This window comes from Brassica napus, chromosome C3, assembly GCF_020379485.1.
Source record: "Brassica napus cultivar Da-Ae chromosome C3, Da-Ae, whole genome shotgun sequence".
Taxonomy (NCBI): Eukaryota; Viridiplantae; Streptophyta; class Magnoliopsida; order Brassicales; family Brassicaceae; genus Brassica; species Brassica napus.
The window spans coordinates 47,340,936-47,359,058 of record NC_063446.1 but is presented as its reverse complement, the minus strand read 5'-3'; the positions used below and the strand labels follow the sequence as shown (position 1 = coordinate 47,359,058).

The following is an 18,123-nucleotide window of genomic DNA, read 5'->3' as shown; positions in this document are numbered from 1 at the left end:
TTTTATTAATAAATTAAATAAATATAATTTTTATTTATAAATTCAGTAAATAGAAAACAAAGTAATTTCGTCGCTAATTCCCGATGTATTAACGAGGAAAATTAACGACGAAATATCGAGGAACAATTATCGAGGATTTTACGTGGATTTAGTTACGATTCTATTACGACGAATTGTTTTCGTGTTTCTTACGTTTTTATTACGACGAATTTATTTAGAGGTTTTTGCGTGTCTTTTACGACGAATCATTTACGAGTTTCTTACGAGGAAGCACAACGACCGCGTTACGTGGAAACCCCACGTGGTCTTTACGACGAAAACTTAATTCTTCTTTACGAGGAAAATATAACCTCGCTAATTAACGAGGAAATGGCGACGAATCTTCTCTTACGACAATCATATAACGACGAAACGCCTTTCATCGCCATTTCCTCGTAAGGCTTCTTTACCGAGGAAATAACGACGATTTTGGCCGTCGTTAAATTTGTGTTTTCTTGTAGTGAATGCTGAAGATTGGTTTCTCTTTCGTATGCCGCGTTTCATGCTCGAAATGTTCGCTGGCTAGAAGATGTTATGCGGTATTGCAAGGGCTTAGTCTTAACCCTGCATTTGAGAAGCATTTTGGTTTGTCTACGGATGTTCGCAGCCAAAATTGTTGTTCCTGTTTGGATTTGATTTGCGATCGAGGAGTTAGGACCAAGGGGTCGCGTAAATTTGTCCCCAGAAAGAGGCATCCTCCTATACTGTGTTTTGTGAGGTGTTGGCCTTCCGAGATTTCTTTCGTGTATATTTTAGGATGTTTCGTATAGCTATAGGAGCTCTGTTACGAGTTTTCCTTACATGCCGCATTTTACGAGTAAAACACAGCAGGCTTAAAGTGAATCGTAGTATATGGAACTTGGTCGATTTTTGAAGAGTTCAACCTTTCCGTTAACTGTTTGGTTGTTAGGACTGAGTTTTGTTATGATGAATTTACCGTATGATTCTCGTTTCTGGGTCATACGATAATTTTTTGTGTAATCGTTACTTGGCGTTTCAAGACAAATTGTGGATTACCGTTTAGCCGTCATGTTATTGGAGCGGCGGTCGCTCAATTGTTTTGGCTTTGCCTGAAGGCTGTGCTCAGCTTTATAGCCAAGGATGTTGTTGGTAAAGGATTAAACCATGGCACTTTTGTGTTAACACCAAAGTCGTGTTAGCTTACGAATTTTCTTTAAAGGGATTCCGAATTCTGGTTCGGGCTTTACGGGAAGGCGTAGTTAGCCGAGGGCCAAAGGGCGTTTGTCGAGATTGATAGGCCAAGTAAGCCGGAGATTTCATGTTTTAAGATGGCCCATGGGTGTAGAAAACAATCTTTGATTTAGGTTTCAGTTATACGACGAATATTTCGTATAATGTTTCCTTTAGTCGTATGAAAATTGTTTCCTTTTTATCCGAGAGAGACGAAGCCCAAGAGTCTCGACCCAGAACCCGTGCAGAGTCAGTTTCGAGGTTATTTCCTGCCCGGATATATCCGAGGGAAGTGAAACATAGAAGTCAGCGCTCTACGATGATAGTAAATCGATATGTCAAAGTAGCGATGTTTCCACAGATTTTACTGGACGCGTTGCTGCTTTGATTTCGATCTTTGGTGAGATTTCCTTGGAATCACTCATGGAGTTTTACCAAAGGTTATTTTGTTATGATCTAGTTGTCAGGAACTTTTTCTATGCTTTTCCGTGACTTACCAGTTTCAACGGAAACTAAAAGCAATGCTGGTGGTTTAAGATTTTCTCGTATAATTTTTGACTTTTATACGAAACTCGTTTTATTTAAGTCGAAAAGGTCTTCCAGACTTTGGCTAATCGTCGAGTTTTAGTTCGATATTGGTACAGGTTTTCTAAACGCATGATCGCGATAAGAGGTGTTGTATAATCCTCGAGATTATATTCGTGATGTTTTAGATATGTTGTTGGCGTTTAGACAAATCTTAGATTGTCGTTTGCCGATTGGGACGATTATATTGAGGCATCCGATTGCCTAAGTGTTTTCTGCCTATTGCTGCGAGAATTTACTTTGTGAAAAGCATTTTTTTTATGCCGAGGCAAAACGTTTTTTGAAGTAAGGGAGTATGCAAGTATAGTATACGTACCTACTCCCTCCCTTTTTTTGAGGAATAGAATGACCGACAATCCGGGTCGGTTTGAAGACGACACTAGGATTGCGACTTGGTGGTTTTCAGGTTGGTGACTTTGGAATATGTTGGTTTTTAAGAAAGTTGCTAGGAACGAATCGATTTTAAGACGATGTGCGTGTCTCTAGTTCTTTCTTTTTTTTTTTTTTTTTTTTTTTTGGAAGCGAGCTAAGTATGTGTGGCAATCGTTTCTCGTTTTTGAGAGAGTTTAGATCGGTTAACAAGATCTGCCAGAGCAATTAAAGAGCAATAGGAAAAATTGCCTATGACTTAGTTCACTAGACTAACCACCTAAGTTTTAAGTCCCTTAAAATTCTATGGCAGTCTCAAAAGCGTTTTATTGTTTAGTACCTTCCTACAAAAATTCCAAGTTTGATCTAGAAACAAGTCGGACATACCTTAGTGTTCTCGGAGATGCAGTTTTGTCTCTTCTCAGTTTTGCTTGCTTATTTCCCCTTCATCTTCTCGTGTATGTTCGCCATTTTCGATATTGGTGTTTATCCTTTGAAACTTGACATTTATCTTCCGAACTTGACTGTTATCTTCTCCTTAGATACGACGTCAATTTTTATAAAAAGGTTCAACGTAATCGTATACTTGAGGCGGCTAAGGTGTTAAGTTAACTGTTGCCGTTTTTTACGATTAATTTGAATTCATGCGAGAAAACAAGTCTTTGCGGTTTTTTATCGTAAAGTTTCAATGGTAACTCCAATCGAGACGACACAAGAGACATTTCGATCGAGATTCGAAGGAGAACGCAAAGGTGGAGGTAAGGGCGAGTAGGAGCAAGCCAGAGAGTTTAGACGAGTCTTACTTGTTTTTGTCGTAAAATCTCAATGAAAACTCTGATTGAGACGAAACCAAAAGAGTTTCAATCGGGATTCAAAAGAGAACGCAAAGGAGGATCTTTTTTGAGGCCTGACAGGTCGCTACGTAGCGAGTTGGAGGTCTGACAGGTCGCTATGTAGCGAGTAGGAGCAATCCAAGAAGTTTAGACGAGTCTAACTTGTTTTCGTCGTAAAATCTCAACGGAAATTCCAATTGAGACGAAACGAAAAGCGTTTCGATCGGGATTCAAAAGAGAACACAAAGGAGGATCTTTTTGAGGCCTGACAGGTCTCTACGTAGGGGGTTAGAGGTCTGACAGGTCGCTATGTAGCGAGGAGCAAGCCAAGAAGTTTAGACGAGTCTAACTTGTTTTTGTCGTAAAATCTCAACGGAAATTCCAATTGAGACGAAACGAAAAGCTTTTCAATCGGGATTTAAAAGAGAACGCAAAGGAGGATCTTTTTGAGGCCTGACAGGTCGCTGCATAGCGAGTTGGAGGTCTGACAGGTCGCTATGTAGCGAGTCTGAGAAAGCCAAGAAGTTTAGACGAGTCTAACTTGTTTTCTTCGTAAAATCTCAACGGAAATTTCAATTGAGACGAAACGAAAAGTGTTTCGATGAGGATTCAAAAGAGAACGCAAAGGAGGACCTTTTTGTGGCGTGACAGGTCGCTATGTAGCGACCTGGTTTGGGCACTGGCTGGTCTAACTCGAGTTTTGATGATACGTTGATGCGGTCATTTCGTAAATGCTACAAATTTTTCTACGAAAGTCTCATCATAGAATATTGACTCTTTTCACTTTGCAAATGATGTTCTGTAAAACATTTTCGATTTTAATTTTACGAAAGCTGTGTCAAAAAATGTTCCTGAGTTTAATTTTACGAATGATGTTTCGTAAAATGTTATCGAGTTCGGATTGACGAAAGCAGTGTCGTAAAATGTTGTCAAGCTTAATTTTACGAAAGTTATTCCGCAAAACTATTATGAGTTTAATTTTACGAAAGCTGTTTCGTAAACATGTTTTTGAGTTCGGCTGTGGAAGAGCCCTTTTTCGGAAAAGTAATGTTTTGCGGCTCTTCTGCAACTTTAGTTTCTAGGTTCAAGTACCATAAACTTTGGCTGTGACGAGCTTAATTTATTGCGACTCAACTTAATCAGAAATTTTTTCGTTTTCCGCAAGATTGATCTGAGGAAATTCTGAGTAATTTTTCCGTAATAAGCTCGAATGCGACGATTTATGTTACCATGGAAGCGACTCTTAAGTATTTTATGAAACCTTAAGTTTCAGAAAACGTTTTACCAGTGAGGGAAACGATCTCCCGTTTTGCTTGGTTTCGTCTCCGTCAACCGTTTTTAGGTTTCAAATGATTTATAAGAAATCAACTTTGTTTCTCCGAAAGTTATCAAGAAGAAGTACAGCCGTGGGGGTTGCGTACCCGATTTCACATTCCTCTTCTTTCTGTGAGTAATCTAAGGTTTTTCCGCGAGTAACCTAGGGTTTTTCCGCAATTTTGGGAGAGCAAGTTTTATTTTTCTGAAAAGTTTTCGGAAAAAGTCTTTTGGTCAAACCCTAACACGCTGAGTAAGCCTGGGCATTTTAACCTGGACCCGAAGACCCGAACCGGAACCGACCCAAAAATATCCGATCCGGAACCGGACCGAAAATTTACAAGTACCTTTTGGGTCTAAATTTTTTTTACCCGAAAGAACCGGAACCGAAAAGGAACCGATCCGAATAGACCCGGACCCGAAAAGAACCAACCCGAATAGACCCGACCCGATGAGAACTGATTTGTACCCGACTTAACAACATGTATATCTAAAACTATGATGTTTTTGTGTTCTATTTTATATATATTATTTTATGATTTAGTTAAAATATCTTTTGTTAACAACATTTGTTATTATTTTTTAACATTTTTAAAGTAATATAAAGCTTTAAAATGTAAAATTTAGAGCTTTAAAATGTTTTATTTTAATTATTAATAGTTTCATTTAAGTTGTTTTGTAAAATTTTAGATATATATGACAAATATTCAACTAAAGTTGATGGAATTGGGTATATCATGTCCTTTTCAGATCCTAAATACCCGAACCCGACCCGGACCCGATATGGACCCGAAAAATTATGGGTATTTTATGGGTATTTTAATTATAGACCCGAACCGACCCGGACCCGAGAAGAACCGACCTGAACCCGAACCGAAAATTTCTAAGTACCTATTGGGTCTAAATATTTAGGACCCGAAAAGACCCGGACCCGAAAGGAACCGGCCCGAACCCGACCCGAAGACCCGAACGCCCAGGCCTAACGCTGAGATTTCTCCAACTCGGTAATAAGAAGAACTTTACGGGGTTGGATAGATTTTATTGTTGCCCTTTGTGTTTAGAGGAAGAAATCGCGAGCTCGTTTTAGTGCTCTTCCTGTGGCAGAAGGTCGCAACTAAGTTTTCGATTTTGTTGAACGCTACGGCGTTTCCGTAAGCGTTTGCCATAGGAGCAGTCAGAGCTGTGAGTTTGTCTTTCATATATCCAGACATCGTTTCGATCAACCGTTTTGTGGCCATGAGTAAGAGTAATCCGTAACCCCCCCCCCCTTCTTCTAGCGCCAAACTGTGGGAACCGAAATTCGCACTGTCGATTTCCGTTTAAATTAGGAAAGTTAGGAAAACCCTAATTTTCCAGAGGTCCCGGATATCTGCTAAACCACACGCCAAGCAATCGGAACACGAAATAAAGAAGAGAAAAATAACAAATCGAAAAGAGAGCAAAATAGATCTTATTCCGAATCCGCGCTTGAGCGTTACAACAAGGTAAGAGCCTGGGCTATGAGAGCTGTCGGCGAGATTCCTAGTTCTAAAACCCTAAGCCTACAAGACCTAATTGAGTCGCAGCTCGAATAAAAGAAACGGAAAGTTGCCTAAAATGCTCTAAGGGCTAAATTTGATGTGTCTCTGATCCCCTTTTGCCTCTTGCCTAGGACTCCTTATATACTTGCTCCTAGGTCGTTTTGTGCCTTTCCCCTTCTGTCCTTAAGCCATCATAGCTCAAAAATGGAGATATTCCAATTTTTCCGATCTTCGTGATTATCTTCGGAAACTTCACATTTATCCGCGGAAACTTGACATTTATCTTGCCTTACGAACCAAGCATAAACCGTCATAAGGCTGATGGGTTTTCGGTTAAGAAATCGTAAGTGGGCTTCGAGTTGCGTTTTAGGCCTCTTTGGGCCGTTTTTATCGAAGTCTTTGACTCGAAACGTTTATTACGGTTTCTTCGATAAAAACAAACTTCCCGAGGTTTTTATCATAAAGTTTGACTGATGACTTCGAGTGATGAGAAATAAAGAATGGTTTAGCGATGGCCTACGGGAGATAGCATTAAAGAGTTGATGAGAATGCATAATGATCGGAGTTCGACGTCACGAGATCTTCACTATGAAGACGTCATGATCCGTTTGCTTGGTGATGGCTCACGAAGTGGCCTCTTGGTCGTTGCTTTTGTTATCAAGTGGAGAGGATTATGGGAAAGGCACGTGTAGTCTCTTGTTCTTCTTCAGGTCCGAGCCCCCCTTTGAAGATAACCATGTTTTTGTTATTTATAGGAGTTCGTCTCTTATCAATCAGCAAAGTGGTTGCACGTGATCACTAAGTCAACACCTAACTCCTCTTGACTAGGACGTGGAGCTAATGAGTTTTATTCGGTGGGCATTTGACTTAGTCCATATTTTGAATGCTTTTATTCGTTTAGATTATTAGACGGTTCGATCGTTAAACCGCTTATACTGAACCGAAGGATGGTTAAACGAACAACGACTTAGAGCTTGCGGCGGGACGGTTTTGGTGATGAATTCTCCGAGTTATGGGCTTTTATTCTACTGGGCTTTGTTCGGCCTTTTTCAATTCCGGCCCAACCTTGACCTTGACCGAAATTGGGTCCAACAGTATCCAACTGGAAGGATGATTGGATCTTGAAGGGTTATGAGCAGGGAAAACCCGCTGAGCTCACCACGACTGTGTGGGATGTTCTCATCTGTTATTGGAACCTGCCATCGTCCATTAAAGTCTCCAAAAAGATGAGCAGGGCAACGGGCTGATGCTTCACACTACGGTTCAAAAACCCCCACGCCGGTGTCCGTATGGATATGGTAAATATTTTAATTAATTAATTTTTTTTAATATATTCTAACTTCTTAAATGTTTTTTGGCTAAAGAGACGGGAGTTCTTTAATATATCTCGTCTCTTAAGGATCTTTACGAGAGGACCCACAAGAACAAAGCTGGGCAATTTGTAGATCTTAGGTCCGGGCAAATCTACAACGAGGTGGTTGCTCGGATTGAAGACCGCCAAACCCAGCTGACCCAGCAGTCTCCCGATGGAATACCGGTCACATTATCCACACTTGAAGTGGATCAGACTTACGAAGAGGTAAAAAAAATTTAAATCTTTTATTATTATTATTCATTTAATCTAATTTTTTATCACTAACATTAATCTTTTTTTAAGGTTGTCCCTAAGAAAAAGGGACGTACGTTGTGGATTGGTTCCATCAACGATGTCCCAAGAGTGACATCGTCTTATGGTCAGAGACGGGTTGATGAAGTCACTCTGCTGTGTTCCGAGTTGAACTCGACGCGGTCTTCGTTCACAGCTCGTATAACTTCAGTCGACGGCTATCTAGATGTTATAGGGCTGGAAATCCTCAGTTGAAGACCATGTTGACGGCGATGCGGACACAAAATCCCGTTCCAGAGCCATCCCACAATGAAGAAGATGTGCAGAGGAGGAGTCAGGAGTTCTTCGACGAGCTCCACACCAACAACCCTTAGTTTTTTTTTCCTTCTTTTTATTTTGTATTATAAATTTGAAACTTAAATATTTATAAAATATTTTTGTATTTATTTATATTATTTACATTTTTAAGAATTTTAAATAAATTTAAAAATATATTTGATTATATTTTTGTTTTTGTAAAAAAATAAAGAATCGAAGCAAATTGGTAGCTAAATTACGTCTAATTAACGAGGAATACCGAAGAATTTACCGTGAAAGACACGCAGATTGGTTGTAAATGTACGTGTAAATCACGACGAAATTTAGCGTCTATTTTACGAGGAAATAAATTACGTGTACTTTACGAGGAAAACCTTTACGTGTTTTTTACGAGGAAATGATTTACGTGTACTTTACGAGGAATTTATTTACGTGTTCTTTACGAGAAAAAAGTTTACGTGGCTTTCACGAGGAAATTGTTTACGTGTCTTTTACGAGGAAATAGTTTACGTGGCTTTTACGAGGAAATTGTTGATCCCACTTTATGACGAAACCTTTCCTCGTAAATTTACGATGAATTAGCGAGGGAATATACGTTACGACAAACGTTTAACAACGAAATGGTTTTCGTAGCTAATTCATCCTAAACCCTATAATTGCGTCTTCTTGTAGTGATGGAAGTGACACTCTTTACACTTTCTCTACCCGAGGAAAACAAGATCATAATAGGTGGTGCCATACTTGCCTAACTGGAGCTTCTCGAGAACGGGTCTCCAAAAGGGAAGAAAGATGCAGTGACAGCATTGTTCGATCTATTGATCATGGAAACATTGGTAGAGCGAGTAAAGCTAATATAGCTGCTGCATTGGTAAATATGCCAATGACAGATTCCGAATTTAGTGATTGAGATTATTAAAGATCTTCGTGATTGTTAGAAAGTTTGTTCAAGACCGAAAGCGATGTGTCATATTAGTCTTCTGGCTGTTTTGTGGTTTCCACATATAGAGCTTGAGTTGCAAGAAATATAAAATTCATGAAGAGTAGCAGATAGTCGTCGAGTTTGTTGCAAATAACCTTGGGAATCCAAATAACTTATATTTTATAACAAGCAATATGCCAACTGCAAATATCATTTTACATCTAATAAAGGTTTGCTCCCGATTTCAGTCAACGTAAAGTGGTTTAGAGAATCCGTTTTTTTAATCAATATTAATCACTTTCAAATGCAAAAAGAAAATATTTGTTTTCAATATCAAAATCCCTTCATTTTATTTTTGTGCTCTAAAAATTGTAATTATTCACCGAAAATGGTAACAACTATTCATAGTTACTCTATTTCTAATTTTTAACAACATCAAAAGCATATGGTACCACAAACTTAACTTCAAATATATCTAACATATTATACAAATATACGAAAACTTATTAAAATTATGTGTATGTCTTTTTTTTTTTTTTTTTTTGTCATCAACTACAGACTCATACTGACTCTGTGAACCACTCCGGTAGATGTTGATCCATGTGAACGACAAATGACGGTTGTTTCCTGACACTGCGTGCTAGGCTATCCGCTCTTGAGTTTTGCGTTCTTGGTACATAGATAATCTCCGAACGTGTGAAAACCTCTTTCATGGACTTAATATCTTCCAAATAATTTGCAAATGCTGGCCATTCTTCTGGTTCCGAAATTATCTTCACCAACTGAGAACAATCTGTTGCAAATGTAACATGAAACTGGCGTAAATTTTTCATGCATTCCATTGCCCAAATTAGTGCTTCCATCTCCGCATGTAGAGGAGATATACAAGCTCGGACATTCCTTGCTCCTAACAGCCCTTCCAAACCTTCTAAAGTACTTAACCAACCTTGCCCAGAAAAGACTTCATTCTCCTTCTAAATTATGTATATGCCTATAATTTTATTTATGTGACTTTAATTATTACATACTGCATACTAGGAATTAGTGGCTGATCAAGGTTTAAATGCTTTTATTTTAGATATAAAATCTAATTTCCAAACATAAGTAACATACACAGTCTTTTGAATCTTCTATTTTTGAGTAAAAATTCAAATATAGAAAATATAGTTGTAAGTTTTTCTATGTCAAAATTATTTTTAAACGCTGATTTAAGAAAATATATAACATAAACAAAAACAGGTTGTAGATTTAAGGGGATATTTTCCATTAAATTAATTATAAGCTAATTGGAAACAAAATTAATTGAAATGAAATATTCTTACAATCCAACCAATCAAACACCATAACTAAAATTTAATTAATTTTTGTTCATTTTGCTCATCTTATATATAATTTTCAATAATCAAATATTAAATATTAGGATATTAAAATTTTTGAAATTCGTAAGACAAAAAAATCAACAATTTGAAATAATTATATATTATTTTCTACTTATATTTTTATAGTATATTATAATATTTATACATGAAAATAAAACATAAAAATATATAATCAAATTTAAACTTTAAACAAAAATACGGGCGTAGCCCGGGCCAACCCTAGTCTATAATAATTTACACTTACATTAAATCAAGTGCAGTTTCCTAATATTGGTTATGTTTGAGGGTGTTAAGCTAAATGTCTCTTAATATAAATGACCAAAATTACCGGCTGTAAAATCGTCTTGTAATATTTTTCATAGCTTGTAAGAGCATAATTAACCATCGACAAAAAAAAAATGACCAAAATTATTTACGTAAAATTATTTCTATAAATGCTAAAAATATATAGCAAGTGTGTATAATAAAATCAAAACAAATGTGAATAAAGAAGAAATGATTTTGGTTAGTTACAAACGACTATAAATCTAAAACTAAGCAAGAAATATCATTTATGGTAACTCTTAAAAATCAAAATCAATCGATTATGCTTTCTATTTCGTTGAACCGGGTTTTGTGATTAATCCAAGTCACCGGTTTTGTATGGGTTTAGTTTAAAAATCAAATCTGAGTTTTAATCGAAGCTGGACTTGGTTTACTTAATAGTTCAACCGGTCCGGTTATCAAAACACTGGGCTCACTAAAAGCGCGTTCTCCCAAATAAACCGCGTTGCACAGTAAGTCCGATCCTTCTAAAGTCAATCAACTGACCGTTTCTACCGTGGATTAAAAATCTAATCTCTTCTTTTCTCGAAATAGCACGCGCCTATTTTGATGTTGCAACCGGCTATATTCGGTAACTAATTTATTTTCCTTTTAAAAATCTAATCTGTTCTTTTCTTGACCGTATATAAAGTCGAGGAGTTTTTTGTGTTCCTAACAAATTTCAGGAACTCAAGCCTCTGAATTTGTTTGACCTCACAACCAGAATATTCCCGAGAAAAACGTACCCACAAGTAAGCTTTCTCCATCTCTCTTTCTCCATCTCTTAGTTTCGATTTCTCACCATTTTATTATCATGTTCTTATAGCTTTTCCTAGAAGAAATGGAGGTAAAAGTAGCCACAACCACGTCTTTTCATTGGTCAGGACGCCATGCGGCGATGCCTAAGTGTCCGTCTTTCTCACAAACCATAAACTCCTCAAAACGCCGCCGTTATTGTACAAGAGATGTATATACATCTGTCGTAGGAGGAGGAGGAGGATCTTTATCATGCCAAACTAGGTTGAACCCTTCGACTTTTCTTGGAACAGAATCTGGGAAACTTCACCGGTCCAAATCATGTGAGCTTTTGAAATTCACAAAGAACAGAACAGGCATGCAGAAACATTATCCTTTACGTAGAGTTTGCAGTGCGAGCTCCAGTTTCTTCTCAGACCAAGATTTCTCCGCCAAGATGCAAGAATTAGCATTACAGTTCAAGATTGCAGGCGAAGAAGAAGACCTAGAGAGAAATAAGTACCAATCAGAAAGAATCCACGACAAGGTAAAGCTACTACAGGAGTATGTGCCAGGTTTAGCTTCGTTGGAGGCTCCATGGATAGAGATTGTAACGGCCCGATCCCCCGGCGTCCGACCGGGGTTATCGAAAGAGCGTTATGGACACGTGTCTACTCATTTAGATAACCCTACGTGTCCCGTTACTGGTCCCGAGAGCCGACGGGCGCATAACCTTCTTTGAAATACCGTCACACCCACATCCATATACTTCTACTTACAGTCCTGCGCACAGGGAAATGGAAATGGAGGAGTGAGCAACAAGTTACTCAGTGAAGTGGCTCTAGACCAGCCTGCCCGCATGACACTATATACTACTCTATGCGGGAACTAGGACTGACTAGCCACTACAATCAGGTAATGTATTTTTATCATTTCATACTGTCATCACTAATTGTCCACATTCACTTCCATACATTTCTAGCAACCTAGTGATCAATCATTACAATGAACTCACTCATTGCCACACACGTTAAACACTAGACTTAACCGACTCATCATACCAGACCGACTCGATCCTATGACACCTTTAACTCCCCGTTACCCGACCATGATGCACGTTTTTATATCCCGCCTCTCGCGGTTGGCACTTCGTTCTTATCATCAGTGGGTAGCTCCCACTAGGCTTCTACCCCATATTCATGTGGATTCGCCACATCTCCTATGGGTGCTTCCATATTCTTGTGGATTCGCCACATCTCCTATGGATACCTAGCGTGAACTACTGCCACACATACTTTCCTTAGAATCTATATGCTTTCCCCACCCATGCTTAACCGTAACCTTATTCTTTCATACTTTCACTTATCCTTTCACATCCTTATCATTTTTACTTATCCCTTCCCATTCTCATTCGCTTTCCTTTTCATTTAGACTTGTACTTGGACTCATTCACTAGACGCCACCCGTTATCGGTGCCACACACAATACACATTGCACTCAAGTTCTACTTCAATAACATTAACAATCATTACTCATCTATCAGCTTAGCATTCATTTCTCTCTAGCATCCTAGCTTTAATCACAAACCACTCATGAGACTACACATCCAAACATACAAGCATAAATTACCAATCAATCATCGCTAACACAACTCCATTTCAGTTTACTAAGTCCCATTTAACAATATGAGGGTTCTTATGCATCGTGTTCCATTCATCAAACATCCTAGCAATAATCATGATCTATCATCCTAGCTTTCAAACAAGGTCTAATCAACCCTAACTCCAACATAAAGGAGTATACAGTACATGAGAACAAGATGGGTTCAAGACACTCCACCTTAGCCTAGATCTGGATCCGGATCTGGAAACAAGAGACAAGGGAGAGGAGATTGAGATCCGGTCACCACCACCACCACACGGCGCCGGCGAGGAGAGAGAGAGCGTGCGACGGCGAGGAGAGAGAGAGAGAAGAGAGAGAGAGACGGCGCAAGAGAGAAAGGGAGAGCTCGACGGCTAGGGTTTCTGGTCTCCGGAAATTCTTTGCAGAGCTTCGCTTTCGTTTCTGTATGAGGCAAAAGGGAGGCTGCATCTCTTTTTATAGGAAAGGGGAAGGGAACCCTAGGTCTTTGTCAAATGGGCCGTAGAGAAGCCTATTCTTTTATGAAAATGTTTGGGCCAGGAACCGGGCCGTTACAATCTCCCTTTGTTAATCGGAATTCGTCCTCGAATTTCAAGCCCTAGACTTCCGAAATTAACATCCGATTTCGAAATGGACTCACACAATCACATATCATACAAGAGGCACATAAGGCGAGAACAACTTTGCTCGGGATCGTTTATAAAATGTATCTAATCAAAACCATATTAGACGTATAGATATAGTGGGTGGTTTTGAAATCGTTTACGGAACTTTTAGGAGAATCAAAACTTTCACAGAGTCTTTTCTTTTAATGAAAGCAAGTTTTTTTTTTTTTTTTTTTGAAAACGTCGGAAATGCTGATCCCTTAGGACAAAACTAAGGGATCTTAACCCGCTCTGATACCAATTATAACGCCCCGACCGCCCACAGCTAATGGGCCACCCACGCCCGCTCTCTCGGCCCGTGGGCCCCATCCTGTCTGACGGTCGGTCCGTTAATTTTCCAAGGCTCGGAATCATTGTTTACTGACCCTGCAATCACCACCCGACATTTCCCCATGGTTTGGCCTCACTCGCATGCTATCGCGAATCACTTCCCGATAGGTCACCCATCCTTCCACTACTCCAGCTCAAGCACGCTTAACTCTGGAGTTCTTTCAGGATGTGCTCCAGAAAAGGTAAGTCAACTTTGGTGACATAGGTAGCCAAATCAATTTTCTTAAGCCTTTTCACATATCACAACTCGGGATGTTACAATTCACCCCCTCTCAAAGAACGCAACGTCCTCGTTGCGCCCCACGACAGGTCTCAAGACGCCTCTCAGGTCAGAACTGAGATGGCTAACCAGCTCTGATACCACTTATAACGCCCCGACCGCCCACAGCTAATGGGCCACCCACGCCCGCTCTCTCGGCCCGTGGGCCCCATCCTGTCTGACGGTCGGTCCGTTAATTTTCCAAGGCTCGGAATCATTGTTTACTGACCCTGCAATCAACACCCGACCTTTCCCCATGGTTTGGCCTCACTCGCATGCTATCGCGAATCACTTCCCGATAGGTCACCCATCCTTCCACTACTCCAGCTCAAGCACGCTTAACTCTGGAGTTCTTTCAGGATGTGCTCCGGAAAAGGTAAGTCAACTTTGCTGACATAGGTAGCCAAATCAATTCTCTTAAGCCTTTTCACATATCACAACTCGGGATGTTACAGAGATTGTTAACCATTCGAGCATTGAACGGAAAGCAAACAGTGTTAATTTACCCCTCTCCCTTAGAATGATTAAGAGGAAGCTACAAGAACAAGCTCTCAAAGAAGCTAGCGAGTCTAATAACTGTTCTATCTACAAAGCTTTCTCTTCTATGGTCTTCATGATCGATGAGCTCCGTAGCTTTGTGTTGCAGACTAGGGAGACTATCTTCTACGAAGAAGACCTACAAAGTGTTGTTAAGAAGGATATGCACGCTTCATTGCTGTGGATTTTCCAAAGCGTGTTCTCTCAAACCCCTACTTTGATGGTATATGTGATGATCTTGTTGGCGAATTTCACTGTGCATTCAGTTGCATCAAATCTAGCTGTACCAGCATCACCCGTTACTGAAGGCCAAGATCAGACGCATCAAAGGTTTGAGTCTACATTATTAAGTCATGTAGTAAGTGGCAATTTTGATAAGATCTCCGGCTTATCGACACAAGGGATAAGAGAAGATGGGCTGAGTCTGTGGAATTCAATGGTGGAAGAAGCTGATCAAATGCAAGACTCCCCTGTGGTTCGTGACATAAGACTGAGTGAAAGGATTGAATTGGACGATCATGCTAGGACAGAGTCTGTATATGAGATAAGTTTGGTTCAAGAACCAAACAACCCTTTGCTCTTAGCTAACTACGCTCAGTTCCTTTACCTCATCTCTCAAGACTACGACAGGTGTTATATCCTTTACGTACTCCTGCATCTAACATTCAATAACTATATATATGTTCGAGATGTGTAAAGTATATCCTTGTGGTGCTTGACTCATTGAGAATTAAAATGTGTGTAACTTAAACATAGCATAAGTATTCATGAATAGATTGTAACTTTAGAACTTAACAATGATCTTTTCTTTTGGATGTCCTAGAGCGGAGATATGCTTCAAGAAAGCCATTGAGTCTGAAGAAGTAGACGCGGAAATATACAGCAAATACGCAGTCTTTCAATGGCGAGTTCTGAATGATATCTGGGCGGCTGAGTAGAATTTTCTAGAAGCCATATCAGCAGACCCGACCAACTCTTACTACGCCGCTAACTACGCTAATTTCCTCTGGCAAACCGGTGGCGAGGAAACGTGTTATCCCCTCGAATCTTCTGATTCTCCTCAGTAAATCGCTTGAGACGCTAGAAGCCAAAGAATGGCAGTGTGAATGGTGGGGATTTGTTAGTAGAGATTTGCAGTAAAAGACAACGACAAGAATTAGGTAGAGGAAAAAAAAAACATGAAAATTGTAAGTAGTGTTTTTGACTGAAACATTACTTCTACTTTTTTTTCCCTGCTTTTGCCTTTGTTATCACTTAGAAGTCAATTAGCACATGCTGCAGATTCAAACCTAACATTTACGATTGTTTTTTTGTGGTGAAATAATAACTGAGCATATTCCTAACATCTGTAATTTAACGAGGCTACAATCGATATAGGATTCATACGTATTAACTCACTGACGGAACAAGAAAATGTTAAATCCAAGGTATGTTATGCATCTTTTTCAATTGTAAAAATAAGTATGGGAAAATACACATTCTTGTATTTGTGACAACCATGTAAATAGTTTGATAAGAGCACCATTAACGTAACAACCGATAATGGGGTGTTTAATTTTTTTTTTTTTCTAATTAAAAAAAAAATTAAAAAATAAACCAATCGCGGGCCGCCACATGTTAGTAGGGCCCGCGAACAGTGCAATCAGTGGTGCTTAAATAGGCTGCAGAAGAGCTGGTACTTAAAATTTTGTGGATTACACCCTGGGACCAACCCAATATTATATTATTTTTTGTTAAGCACCCCCTATAAACACTTGGGTTAAAGATGCTAAGATCTCACGATTAAAATAATTAAAACAAAAATATGAAAAAGTGGAAGGAGAATGACAAATCTTTAGAATCATTTATCCGCTAAAATAATATTTTTAAAGAAAGGTGAGAGACCTCTTTCGTTATGTGCCTTTTTCCTATTTGTTAGAAAAAATTAAAGAAATATGATTGCTCACTATGTGAAATATTGACCACTACATTGCTAGCTATGTAGACTGAACAAATATATACGTAAATGCACGAAGTATGTGTTATGCATGACAAAATTCCCTCAAGTTAATGATGTTACATTGTTAATATCTCGAGCTTAATTTTATTATTCCAAAAAAAGGCATGGACATCGAAAATGTTAACTATGTTTAATTCTCCTGTCGATCGATTAAAATTTGACCCATCCGACCATATTTTAACCTGACCTAGCCCATGAAATTTGGCCAAACAAATTTAATATCAACCCAAGAAAAAAGTTAAATATCGGGGATGTCGTCTCTCTGTCACAAAAGGATGAAAATTTAAGAAATTAGGGTTTTGATTTAAATCGGTGAGAGATAAATGAAGTTGGTGAAATAGCGTTGGGGTTATTGACCAAAATCGAGAGAGGGAGGAGTTAATCGATTGTAGGAATCATTTACTCTTCTCTCTCGATTTAGTCAATTACCCCACACGATTTCACCAACTTCCTTTTTCTCTCACCGATTTGAATCGAAACTCTAATTTCTTATATTTTTCTTCTTTGTCGTGACAAAACGAAAACGTCCCCAATATCTAACTTTTTTCTTGGGCCAATTTTAAAACCAAATTTCATTTTGTTTTATTATGATGTGTTAGGTCAAATTTTAGTTAAATTATCATCGGGTGGGTAAGATTTTGATTGATCAACATGAGAATTAAACAGAGTTAACGTCTCCAGCATCAACATCAATTTTAGTATTAATGAAATTAAGCTTGTGGTGTTAACTAGCAAAATAGACTTTTAATTCCTCGAGTATTTGTAATCAGCACTTTTAATATCCAACTTAGGCATGAGCATAATATCCGTAACCCGAAATCCGATCCGTATCCGGTGCGAAATGTAAAAAATATCTGAATGGGTCTTGTAAGGTGGTACAAAACATATCCGAACCCGAAGTGTTATTAACCAAACCTGAACGGGTAACCCGAAAAACCGAAAAAACCGAAAAATCCAAAAAAATATCCGAAGAAACCGATCCGAATGTCCAAAATAATATACAATATAATTATATGAAACATGAATATATACTTTAAATATTCAATTTCATATTTATTTTGATATATAAATAAATATTTAAAATTTAAAATTTAACAATAAGTATTTAAAATTTAAATAACTACCTTAAATACTTAATTATATATAAATAAATATATATTTCTTATGTTTTACTTTTAAATTTTAGATTTTATTTCAGGTATATCCGAACCGATCCGATATAACCCGAATCTGAATGATATATGATTACTTTATGGGTTCTATAATGTGATACAAAACTGACCCGAACCCGATGTGTTATATCCGAACCCGATCCGTACTTGCAAATTTACTAGAATGGGACCTAGGAGGTGTTATAAAAGAGAACCGAAATCCAAAAAACCCGATCCGAACGCCAACGGGTACCCGAACGCCCAAGCCTAATCCAACTACTACTTGTGCATATTTATTCCTCGACTAAATGTTGACCACGCTGAATCATACTAAAAAAAAAGTCAACTGTTAACCTTTTCACGGAAAAGTTAGTTCTCGTTAAAAAAATTAGTTTGTGTCTGTCGATCGATGGTGGTCGATGTTTGTCAG

The 18,123-nt window shown here is 38.5% G+C and overlaps 1 protein-coding gene across 1 annotated transcript; it reads left to right on the top strand.

Moving 5' to 3' along the window:
* Nucleotides 1–14,110: 14,110 nt before the first annotated feature.
* Nucleotides 14,111–17,478, top strand: LOC106410002. Its single transcript, XM_048752951.1, has 2 exons — nt 14,111–15,173; nt 15,367–17,478. Exons 1-2 carry the CDS (start codon nt 14,527–14,529, stop codon nt 15,479–15,481), a joined length of 762 nt encoding a protein of 253 aa, XP_048608908.1. The 5' UTR covers nt 14,111–14,526; the 3' UTR covers nt 15,482–17,478.
* Nucleotides 17,479–18,123: the final 645 nt, after the last annotated feature.